The sequence below is a fragment of the Octopus sinensis genome, linkage group LG13, assembly GCF_006345805.1.
Source record: "Octopus sinensis linkage group LG13, ASM634580v1, whole genome shotgun sequence".
Classification (NCBI taxonomy): Eukaryota; Metazoa; Mollusca; class Cephalopoda; order Octopoda; family Octopodidae; genus Octopus; species Octopus sinensis.
This window is the reverse complement of record NC_043009.1, coordinates 9,933,452-9,946,300: the sequence shown is the minus strand read 5'-3', so window position 1 is coordinate 9,946,300 and position 12,849 is coordinate 9,933,452. Positions and strand designations below refer to the sequence as shown.

At 39.2% G+C, this 12,849-nt stretch overlaps 1 protein-coding gene across 2 annotated transcripts in view; it reads left to right on the top strand.

Moving 5' to 3' along the window:
- Positions 1–10,723: 10,723 nt before the first annotated feature.
- Positions 10,724–12,849, top strand: part of LOC115218354 (synaptojanin-1-like) — a 142,007-nt gene continuing 139,881 nt past the window's right edge. Inside the window, exon 1 of one of the 2 annotated variants that reach the window (XM_029788115.2) lies at positions 10,724–11,392. In XM_029788115.2, coding sequence (XP_029643975.1) covers positions 11,269–11,392 — 124 coding nt within the window. In that variant the 5' untranslated portion in view covers positions 10,724–11,268. The remainder of the gene's footprint in view (positions 11,393–12,849) is intronic. The other variant, XM_029788116.2, reaches the window with a different exon arrangement.

Sequence of the window (12,849 nt, the reverse complement as noted above, 5' to 3'; positions counted from 1 at the left end):
TTTTCTTTCATTCAAAGCCAGGAACTTTTCAGCACCTCTCACATACAAAAATGTCTCTGTGTACGTCAGCGCGTTATATTGTAAGGGAGATAACTCTCATAGAAAATATTTTTCCCATTAAGTAAATCAGAATTATTCTTTTATTATTCTTTTACTTGTTTCAGTCATTTGTCTGCGGACATGCTGGAGCACCGCCTTTAGTGTATGGGAACCGCAAAAAAATTTCCGACTCTTCTCTTCAACTTGTTAAATATAGATAACGGATCTTTTCGGTTTGAACGGCAGTTTTTAAAAATAATAGCCACGTAACTAAACACTTTTAAACTTCATATACTGGTAGAATGTGTTTATAAAACATCTTTTTCTCTTGGCTTTATTGAGAAAATTCTATAGTTTGTAAGATATTTGTTTTTTTTTTCTGCAATTTCAACCAATCAATGACGTCTATGGAGGTAAAAAAAAAAGCATTCTGTGCCGTATGAATATGTCCCTCGTTTAAGAAACAGATTGGGTTTATTTACATTTGTGAAGAAAAAAAGATACCCTTTCCCCCCACCCCTAACCCTAAAACAGATTGAAATGCAATAGATCGATACTAGGGTCATAATTATGGGTGACAATTTCATGACACCGCTAGAAAAAACTGCCGTCTAAAATTTTTTAGTTACCTAGAAATTATGTTAAAAACTGCCGTTCAAGCCGAAAAGATCTGTGACTTTTATTATATATTCATTCTAAACTTCGGTACAGAGACAACAGTTTTTGAGGGGAGGAGGAAGTTGTTTACATCGCACTCAATGCTTAACTGATGCCTATTTTATCGACCCCACAAGGATGAAATGCAGTCGATGGCGACGAAATTTCAAATTAGAACGTTAGGCGTGGCTGTGTAGTAAGAAGCTTGCTTCCCAACCACATGCTTACGGGTTCAGTCCCACTGCGTAGCATCTTGGACAAGTGTCTTCTACTATAGCCTCGGGCCGACCAAAGCTTTGTGAGTGGATTTGGTAGACGGAAACTGAAAGAAGCTCGTCGTGCGTTTATATATATATATATATATATATATATATATATATATACTTGCTGTTATGTTAAACTGTCGTATGTCCAAATTTGATCAAATGCGTTTTTCTTTTCATTGTTTATTTTTGCTTGCAACAGCCGGTTCTTTGGGTCAAACTATCGTATCTCCAGCTGCTTCAGATGCCAAGATATCAAAATTTGTCAAAGTGTAGTACAATGGTTTTGAACTTACGACACTTTTGCATAATAGCAACGACATATATGCATGTATGTGTGTCTGTCTGTCTGTCTTTGTATCTGTCGTCTACCAGTGCTTCTTAACAGATGCTGGTGTATTTACGTCCCCCGTAATCTAGCGGTTCGGTAAAAAGAAATCGATAGAATAAGTGCCAGGCTTTTAAAGCCGAGTCCTGGGATCCGTCTGTTTGACTAAAACCCTTGAAGGCGGTGCCCCAGCATGGCCGCAGTCTAATGACTGAAACAAGTAAAAGATGAGAGATAACTGCAAGAAATACCAGCTTCAACAGTTAATTTGCATCTCCTTCTCTTCCCTATGAGAAGGGGAAGGAGGAGTATTAGTCACATTTCGCTACAAAGAAGTGGATTTTAAAGGTTAACAATTTCTGCTATTCTTTTACTTTGACATTTGTCGGCGCAGCATTTTCTGTTAATGCCTTTTGTAAGAATTGTAATTGCTGAACATTTAAACATCAACGAAGTTCCATTTCTTTGCATAATTTTCAAATTTCAGGAGTAAATTCCGTTCTTTTTCTTTTTTACTCGTTTCAATCACTAGACTGCGACCATGCTGGGGCGTCGCCTTAGAGAATATTTTAGTCGAATGAGACTGAAAGAACGAGCTTCAATAATCAAGTACTTTTGCCATCGGCTCTCTTTTGCCGAACCGCTAAGTTATAGGGACGTAAATACACCAGCACCGGTTGTTAAGCAGTAGTGGGAGTGAAGCACAAAAACAAACACTTTTTCCACACACACACACACACACATCTCTCTCTCTCTCTTTATATATATATATATATATATATATATATATTATATATCAATTAGTTGCCATTGCTGGCTTTTTTTTAACTGTACTGCCATTATTTCACATGTCAAACAAGAATATATGATTCACATATTAGCATGAATAGTGAAACTTGTGATTCACTGATCATTAATATCAAAAAGTATTTTGTTGGTACTGCGATGAGTAATTCTTAAATTATGGTTTTTACTTAGCTTGAAGGAGAACGACAAAGGTCAGTCCGGATCGAGCAGAGTTATGATCAATGTTGTACCAGCCGACAAAGGTTCGAGATTACTGTCAAACAAAATGTTCAAATTCCGCCGAGGTGCACCTTGCCTTTCATCATTTTGAGTCGCTGAAATAAGTAACAGTCAAGTATGGATGTCGATGAAATAAGGTCAAGTTGTGGGGTTGATCTAATTGATTAGCCCTCCTTCCCAAAATTTTGGGCCTTGTGCCTATATTAGAAAATACCATTAAGCTGGAGAGCTAGCAGAATCAAATTCTTCGCGGCATTTCTCTCGGCTCTTTATATTCTGAACCCAAATACCACCGAGGTCGACTTTGTCTTTCATTCTTTCAAGATAGATAAAATGAGTACCAGTTCAGTGATCGACGTTCACCTTCAAGTCAAAATTTCTGGCCTTGTATTAAATTTCAAAGAATTGCTATTATAGTGTTGGTCGGGAGGCAAAAACTGTGCCAATGATGGTCGTTAATTTTCCGATGCTGGTCAGATTGATGCAGTGAATGTGTAGATTAAACAACTGTATGACTCGTGACTTGCCAATATCACGAACGTAGGCAGAAGCAGGATTCCGAAGTGTTTTTATTCTTACAAAGTATAATTGGGTATAACAATGTGGAGACTGGGAGGAGATGCATAAAATATATGCCAAGAAAAGGAGAGACGAACGCACGTATGAAGCAAAGGTGATATACAACCAGTTAGGGCGGCGAGCTGGCAGAAACGTTAGCACGCCGGGCGAAATGAGTAGCCGTATTTCATCTGTCGTTACGTTCTGAGTTCAAATTCCGCCGAGGTCAACTTTGCCTTTCATCCTTTCGGGGTCGATAAATTAAGTACCAGTTACGCACTGGGGTCGATATACTCGACTTGATCCCTTTGTCTGTCCTTGTTTGTCCCCTCTGTGTTTAGCCCCTTGTGGATAGTAAAGAAATAAGTTATACAACTAGCTGAGGAGTAGAATCTCGTAAAGTATCGGTGGAAAAACATAGGGAAGAGACAGAACAGTCTACTTGGACATTGACACTTCAGCATACGGTTTAGCTCCACCTTAACCCAGGTCATTTCTCAGACTATGGATGCTGCGGTAGACCGCACACTAAGGTGATACAGCTAGAGATGGTTTAGCTTCAGGTCAGTCGTGATGGAGCAGAGCTATGGATAGAGGCGTTCCAGCCTTGACTATCAACTCTTTTTTTTTCTGGCATTCTCAATATAGGATTGCATTATTCAATGCCTTCTTCCCTTTTTAAGATGGTAAGGTGTAGCTTTGAGGGGAACTTTTGCTATTTCTAGTAGTGTGAGCAACGACACAGAGACGCTTTTGTTAGGGTAAAGGTCAGAATGTATTGATGGGTGAATACTAGCCAATCAGCAATTTCTAGACAATCTATTCGCCCAAAAGAGAAACTAAATGTCTTTCAACTACGTTTTTTTTTAAAGTATTATATACATGTCTTCAACAACAAAGACAGCCATCGGATCTTTTCGGTTTGAAAGACAGTTTTTTCTAACGGTGTCATATGAAATTGTCACCCATAATTATGAACCTAGTATCGATCTATTGCATTTCAATTTGTTTTAGGATTAGTTAGGGTTAGGGGGAAGGATATCCTTTTTTCTTCAGAAATGTAAATAAACTCAATGTTTCTTAAACGAGGGACATATTCATACGGCACAGAATGTTTTCACCCCAATAGACGTCATTGATTGGTTGAAATTGCAGAAATTGAAAAAAAACAAACAAATATCTTACAAACTATAGAATTTTCTCAATAAAGCCAAGAGAAAAAGATGTTTTATAAACACATTCTACCAATATACGAAGTTTAAAAGTGTTTAGTTACGTGGAAATTATTTTAAAAAACTGCCGGTCAAACCGAAAAGATCCCAGCCATCTGTATAAATTGTTACAGCATTGATACAATGAGGGCCGTAATCTCTCAACAAAAATGAAACTCTGATAGTGGCGTAGCTAGTGAGTGAGGGAGGGGGGCACGCTTTTACAAGGGCGCACATTTTGGTCTGTTGTATAATAAGCCTGTATAGGTTGGGGCTGGGGAGAGAGAATAAACCTAAGGGGTTATCCTGGATAGTACACACACTCTAGTTACGCCCCTGCAGAAACTAACGTAGTTTTAATTCCATGAAACCCACTTAGTCCACCGACGCTTTTGGGAAAGAACACGGACGCATATTCTCTATTTCCTAAAATATATGGCTATTAAGTTTAGTAAAAAAAAAAAAGGAAAAGAAAAATCTTTTACAACACCAATGGTTTCACTAACCAAATTTTCTTTCCACATTTCTCATTTAGGGGTAAATTTTGTATTTTTGCAAGAAGTAAGAATTATTAATCCCATCGTTGGCAATAAGATAACCATTTTCCAGAATATTAATATCAAATTTAGCTATTACAGATTATTCAATATGAATTTTGTTTTCCTTTTTCCTCTTTTTTCTTTTTTTTTTTTTTCAATTGTCTTCTCTGTTTTGTCCAGTTTTCTAGTTTGATTTTGTAAAACGGTAAACACTGTGAAGGCAATAAAAAGAGCGAAGTTGAAAAAAGAAAAAAGAAAAAGTGTGATATCAGAAAATCAGCATGACACCCTGGGAGAGAACATTGTTTTGTGGATTTCCATGAATAGCCATCGAAGGACAACCTTCTATGGGGGGAATTTATCTTTATTTAAAAAAAATTTTATAATTTCTATATTTTTAAAACAGTTTTTATGTAACCTCACACTGTATCGCTCCGTAACGTTCTCGATGCTTTTGTCGACCCTTGTAGTTAATGAAGAAAGCATTAGGATCTTTTCGGTTTGAACGGCAGTTTTTTCTAGCGGTGTCATATGAGATTGTCAACCATAATTATGACCCTAGTATCGATCTATTGCATTTCAATCTGTTTTAGGGTTACGGTTAGGCGTGGGGGAAGGGTATCTTTTTTTCCTCACGAATATAAATAAACCTAATCTGTTTCTTAAACGAGGGACATGTTCATACGGCACAGAATGTTTTCTTACCTCAATAGACGTCGGTGATTGGTTGAAATTGCAGAAATTGAAGAAAAAAAACAACAAATATCTTACAAACTATAGAATTTTGTTAATAAAGCCAAGAGAAAAAGATGTTTTATAAATACATTCTACCAGTATACGAAGTTTAAAAGTGTTTAGTTACGTGGAAATTATTTTAAAAACTGCCGCTCAAACCGAAAAGATCCAAGCATTATTATAATAATCATTAAAAAGGTGGGAGCTGGTAGAATCGTCATCGCGTCGGAAAAAATACTTAGCGACATTTCTTCCGGGTTGATATTGTAAATTCAAATGCCACAGAGATCGACTTTGCTTTTCATCCTTTCAGGATCGGTCAAATAAGTATCAGCTCTCAGCTGAGCACTAGAGTCGATTTAATCGACTATCCTACTCCACACAAGATTTCAGGCCTTCTACTATAGAAGAAGGAAGAAATTATTAGTGGCTGTGTGGTAAGTAGCTTGCTAACCAACCACATGGTTCCGGGTTCAGTCCCACTGCGTGGCACCTTGGGCAAGTGTCTTCTACTATAGCCTCGGGCCCACCAAAGCCTTGTGAGTGGATTTGGTAGACGGAAACTGAAAGAAGCCCGTCGTATATATGTATATATATATATAAGCGTGTGTGTGTTTGTGTGTCTGTGTTTGTCCCCCTAGCATTGCTTGACAACCGATGCTGGTGTGTTTATGTCCCCGTCATTAGCGGTTCGGCAAAAGAGACCGATAGAATAAGTACTGGGCTTACAAAAGAATAAATCCCGGGGTCGAGTTGCTCGATTAAAGGCGGTGCTCCAGCATGGCCACAGTCAAATGACCGAAACAAGTAAAAGAGTAACTATTAATAATATAAGACTCGACATTTTCCCTTGCGCAACACACAAACCGAAAGTGCAAGGGAGATAATTAGGTGATTACTTTATCGATTTAGTCAACTGATTTAACATACTATGCTCACCTTTTTTTGTGTGTGTGTGTGTCTGATTAATAAATTAAATCCTTCTTGATTGGCATACTTATCCATTCTGAATCTCAGGGTGCATATATTAATACTTAAATCTGGTGTCTGTAAGGTTAAGCTAATGAGATTTTTTTTCTCATATGACGAGCAGTAGTAACACAAGATGCCATCATTACTACCCAAATCATATCGTAAAAAGCAACCTCTTTGATCAGTAATTCTCCCCTCCGTTCACACACACACACTAATATTACAACAGTCATTTGACTGTGGCCATGCTGGAGCACCACCTTTAGTCGAGCAAATCGATCCCAGGACTTATTCTTTGTAATCCTAGTACTTATTCTAACGGTCTATTTTGCCGAACCTCTAAATTACGGGGACGTAAACACACCAGCATCGGTTGTCAAGCGATGTTGGGGGAACAAACACAGAGATACAAACACACATCCATATATACATATATACGACGGGCTTCTTTCAGTTTCCGTCTACCAAATCCACTCACAAGGCTTTGGTCGGCCCGAGGCTATAGTAGAAGACATTTGCCTAAGGTGCCACGCCGTGGGACTGAACCCGGAACCATGTGGTTGGTAAACAAGCTACTTATCACAACCTTAGGGTCTCTTTTAGCTGTGCCCCCCCCCCCCAATATTAAGAACATTCTAGTTAGATCCCCCTAGATCACGTGCGGAGGCAGGATGCTCATGCAGGAACCACAAGAGTGGCCATGTAGGAGGCCACTGCGAAAACAAGGGAGTCGTCTATGAAGCTGAGGTACTCGCCGACCCTAATAGCAGCAGCAACATCAAGTGGAGGCTCAATGGCCCAGTGGTTAGGGCAGCGAACTCGCGGTCGGAGGATCGCGGTTTCGATTCCCAGACCGGGCGTTGTCTGTGTTTATTGAGCGAAAACACCTAAAGCTCCACGAGGTTCCGGCAGAGGGGGGTGGGTGGCGACCCCTTTTGTACTCTTTCGCTCCAACTTTCTCTCGCTCTTTCTTGCTGTTTCTTGTCCCCGACTGCCTACGCAACCACTGAGCCTGGATGCGCATTCATCCATCCGTCGATGCTCTCGGTGTTGGGGGTTGACCTGCTTTCTCTTCTGCGGGTCTTACGAATAGCAAAGGACCACTTTTCGGACTTCTCCCATCTTGCGAGCAACAGCAGCAGCAACATCAACAGCTTCCCCAATGGCTACTACAGTAGCAGAGACGACAGTACCAATACTAGCAGTAGCAGAAACACGAACAGAACCAGCGGCAGCACCATTAGAACGGACACATTAGATAATGTAATATTCCATACCCTACCTGCTCAATCAGGGATACAACTGGGGTTAAGCAACCACTGTAATAACTTATTACGGAGATGTACTTGCATAGCGAGTGACTTGATCTGAGATCGTGTGCTGGAACGAAAACAATTGCAGCATGGAAGGTGTTTGTAAGTCATTTAAGAAACACACAAAAACCGTTAGATTCACTTCGTTTCTTAAATGGCTTATAAACACCTTCCACGCGGCAATTGTTGTAATAACTTAAACTACAAGCAAAGAAATCACCTTTACGCATCAGAAACAAAAAAGAAATAATATAGGCACAAGCGTGGCTGTATGGTAGTAAGTTTACTTCCCAACTACATGGTTCCGAGTTCAGTCCTACTGCGTGGCACCTTGGACAAGTCTCTTCTACAATAGCCCTGGACCAACTAAAGCCCAGTGAATGGATGTGGCAACTGATGTTAGTGTGTTTACGTCCCTGTTACCAAGCGGTTCGGCAACAGTGGAAGATAGAGGGCTAATGCAATTTCGCACCTCGCCTTGAAAAATGCATTTTTTGGAAAAAATTTTTTCGGATTCCTACGTTTTGGATGTTGGAGATTACGAATATGCAGAAAAAAAAAATTAACTCTCCACCACCACTCCCCTCCTAAAATTTTGAACTTTTTCGAAATTTTTTCCCCTTATGTTTTAGATAAGGGAGAGGATCTTTTCGGTTTGAACGGCAGTTTTTTCAAGCGGTTTCATATGAAATTGTCACCCATAACTATGACCCTAGTATCGATCTATTGCATTTCAATCTGTTTTAGGGTTAGGGTGGGGGAAGGGTATCTTTTTTTTCTTCACAAATGTAAATAAACCCAATCTGTTTCTTAAACGAGGGACATATTCATACGGCACAGAATGTTTTTTTTTTTACCTCAATGGACGTCAGTGATTGGTTGAAATTGCAGAAATTGAAGAAAAAAAAAAACAAATATCTTACAAACTATAGAATTTTCTCAATAAAGCCAAGAGAAAAAGATGTTTTATAAACACATTCTACCAGTATACGAAGTTTAGGTACCTAGAAATTATGTTAAAAACTGCCGTTCAAACCGAAAAGATCCGAGGAAGATTCCGAATATGCAAGAAACAACGTTTTCAAATTTTAAATTCTACAAGGCATATAGATAGGTGTATAAAGAAATAGATATGAATGTCTTCCTGGGGCTAAAAACAACAGTAACACCGTCCTCTATAGGACCGCTATATTTAGTTGACAAATATATTTTATGAATAAACGGACAGAGATAAATAGATAGACAAATAAATAAATGGATGAAAAAGTTCAAAATTTAAAATTGGGGGAGTGGGTGAAATTTGAGCCCCTTATTAAACTTTATAACATTAATTATTTAACATTAATGTTTGTTTCTCATAAAATGGTGTATTTAATTTACATTAAATTCTTATTTACACAAATAAAACGCAAATTCTCTTCACTTAAATGTTTTTGTCTGGATTTAATTTCGATTTGAATGTTCATCAATTCGCTATGGTCTCTTTAAAGTAATCAAAATCAAAAATTTTAAGGAAGGGGGGGGGGGGCAAATTAAAAAAAAAAAATTTTTTTGCATATTCGTAATCTCCAACATCTAAAACGTAGGAATCCGAAAAAATTTTTTCAAAAAAATGCATGGTACTACTTGAGAACAGTGGTCCCGGTGCGCGGACTCGCGCTAGCTAGTCGTGACTAGTCGATCCTACAACGACTACCTAGCAAAGTAAATAAATCACAAAATCAATTTTTTTTACACAAATAATTTTTGTTAAACAAAGTAAAATAACACAAAAATACAAAGTAAGGATCGACTAGTCATGACTAGCTAGCGCGGATGCGCGACGACGCGAGTGCGCGCGCCGGGACCACTGTTCTCAAGTAGTACCAAATGCATTTTTCTGGGAGAGTTGCGAAACTGCATTAGCCCCGAAGATAGAATAACAGGCTTTAAAAAAAATAAATAAATACTGGGGGGCGATTTGTTCCACAGAAATTCTTCAAAGCGTTGCCCCAGCATGGCCACAATCTAATGTCTGACAAAAAAAAATGCGTGTGTGTGTGTGTGTGGTGTGTGCGCATATACATCTACATACGCATTTGTTTTTTGTGCCTCACCACTGCTTGGCAACCGGTGCTGGTTTGTTTACGTCCCCGTAACTTAGATATTCGACAAAACGAACCGCTAGAACTTTAAAATAATAAGTACTAGGGTCGATGGCGTTATATCGAAAGAATGCCTCATTCTGTTTCGTGCCCCAGCATGGCCGCAGTTCAATGATTGCAGCAAGTAAAGGTAAATAAAAGATGAAGCATTTGGCCGGCGACTGAGGACGAACTGGCCTCGGCAGCGTCAGTTGAACCCGATCTGATGCAGCAGCAGCGAGATCTCGCCGTAGTCTCGTCAGGCTGTACGTGAGGAGAAAGAGATGAGAGAGAGAGAGGGAGAGAGAGAGAAATAGGAGGAAAGTGAAAGAAGAGAAAAGGTAAAGGAAAAAGGCGAGAGAGAAATAAAGAGAAAGGGAAAAGGCGAGAGGAGATGATAAAGGAAAAGGATGAAGAGGAGATAAAGGAAAGGCAAAAAAGGTGGGAGGGGGGTATGGAAAAATAGAGAGAGAGAGAGAGTAAAGAAGAGAAAGAAAAGGAGAGGAGTAGTAGGCGGAGAAAGAAAAGATAAAGAAAAGGAATTAAAATAGAGATAAGACAGTGGAAGAGAAAAAGAAGTAAAAGTGAGGGCACTAAGAGAGAGAGAGAGAGAGAGAGAGAGAGAGGAAGAGAAGTGAAAGAAAGGTATAAAGGACGGAAAGAGGGGGAAAAGAGAAAGAAGCGAGATAATTTAAAGAATGAAAGAAAAGAAAGGGTAGAAATGTGTGATGAAGAAAATGAGTGAAAGAGAAAAGAAATAGCGGGACAGGATAGGAAAAGAAAAGGAGATAATGGAAAGGAAGGCGTGAGAAAGAAGTAAGGGAAGAAAAGAAAAATGTGGTAATGAAAGGAGAGAGAGAGAAGAGAGACAGAGACAGAGACAGAGAGAGACAGACAGAGAGAGACAGGCAGAGAGAGAGAGAGAGACAGAGACAGACAGAGAGAGAGAGAGAGAGCAAGGTAGCAGAGGAGAAAAGGAAAACGAGATAATGAAAGCAGAGTGAAAGATACATAAATGATAAGAGGAATGGTAGAAGGAAAGGAAAACGTAGAGTGAGAAGATAGTGGGAGGATAGGGTGAGCCATTGAAAGGAGGGGGACAGGAAGCGAGATACTAATAAGTAATACATATATATATATTAAACAAAATCCCTCTCCAGCACAGCCTGTGTGAGTGAATCGCGGAAGTAATGCTCCATCATGTCTACCATGCATCCTCGCTTCATTTGTACATTTTCAAATTGACACTAACAAATATTGTTCACAAATAACAGCCACCACAACGCAAACAGACCGCCTAATACCCTTTCCATTCATTTAGATTGTAGCTTTTTTTTTTTTTCGCTTTCCTTTGATAGCAAATAACACATTTACATTATATGTATATTTCATTTTCTTTCTCTTGCTTTTGCTAACATCGATCTTTCGATCTCATCAACCAGCGCTGATAGATTTTAGAGTTAAAAAGTAAAGTATATAATAATAAATATATTGAAATTACACAATGTCGCTCAGCAAAGGCTATAGGGTTTATCGTAAACCTGATCCACCTTACAGTGTGCTCTTGGAAAACAGATCTCGGACTGACGAACTCTTAATGTTCGAATCTCATGCTGTCGCTGTACTATGTAAGTATTTCTTTTAAGATATATTTCTGAATTTTCATTGTTCTACCCACAAAATACCATTTACATCAAGGAAAAGGAGTGTAGTTGTTATAGTATTTATTTCGTCGTCCCTTACAGGATGATGGCTAAAGATGAACCCAAGTGTAATCTGACGTGGATTGAACTGTTAACGTAAAAAACCATTTGGTTCGGTTCTCTGCCACAGCAGCAAACATCAACTCCTGTCAACCGAATCTCTGTTTATATTTGTTTAAGTGTCCATGGGTCCAAGCAATCGCATTCTGTTCTTGTGTCTTGCCCACCTATCCATCTTATTCCCAGATACCAACATCAGCTGCACCTAATTGCATGAATGGGTGCAGCAGCAGTCATTGGTTCCGTGACAGCCTCTGTATCTCAAACTGACCGTCACGAAGGTGTCTCATACCGGGTTAACCCATAATTTCTTCATCTGTGTGCTTGCTAGTTTCATGTCAACTCAGATTGAAAAGGAGTAATCAAAGACTTTCCACTCGTGACTGTTCCGTTTGTTTGTATACCAATCAATGACTACACTGTTCAATGCATCCTACATCATTTGAGGCGATGGAGGAGTGACTTCAGGGAGGTTTGGCTGCTATTTTGACCAAATCAAACGATCGAGTCGGAGCCGCCCCTCGTTGGCGAGTTCTCAATAAAATTTATTGTTGATATCGTTCTCAAAAGCTGTGGTTGCATATCTTAATGTATGAGGCCCATGTTTTGAGCCTAATTATTTTTGCATACCAAACAAATCTCTTATATATATAACAACCTCAACAAGGTTCCTTACTGCTGTTATCATCGTTATTACAATCATTACTATTCGTGTTCTAAACCTCATTATAATTGCTATCATCGTGTTATGGTTGTTATCCTGTATTTATTCCACTCAGTGTTGTCATCATTATATAATTTCTTCGGCGCTGCAGGGAGCATAAAGCAATAAAACGTGTCTACCAAATAGCTTGGTATCTTGTAACACCTGTCAAATTGTGTGGCACGGTTGGGTTTTTTTTTCTGTCTTTTATCTTTTTTAATCAATGAAAGAAAAAAAATGTTCGTGGTATCTTTACCGGAGTCGATGCAATGGGCCTATTGGGCCACACCTCTCCCTTCTAAACACGTTTGTGGCCTTGTGCCAGTTTAAAATCCTTATTTATTCAGCATCTCCCTCCCCCCTCTCATTCTCTCTCTCTTTCTTTCTCTCTCTCTCTCTCTTTCTCTCTCTCTCTCTCTCTTACTTTCTTTCTTTCTCTCTCTCTCTCTCTCTACTTCACATATATACATACATCACGGAACCTCTGCATTGGTCTTACAAGAAATGGCCTAATTGCCTTCGGTCACTCACACCCTGCCGTCTTAGACGAAAGCAAAGACACGTTGGATAATGTAAACCTGGACAGATGCACCCGCGCTCACACACACCACACACACAC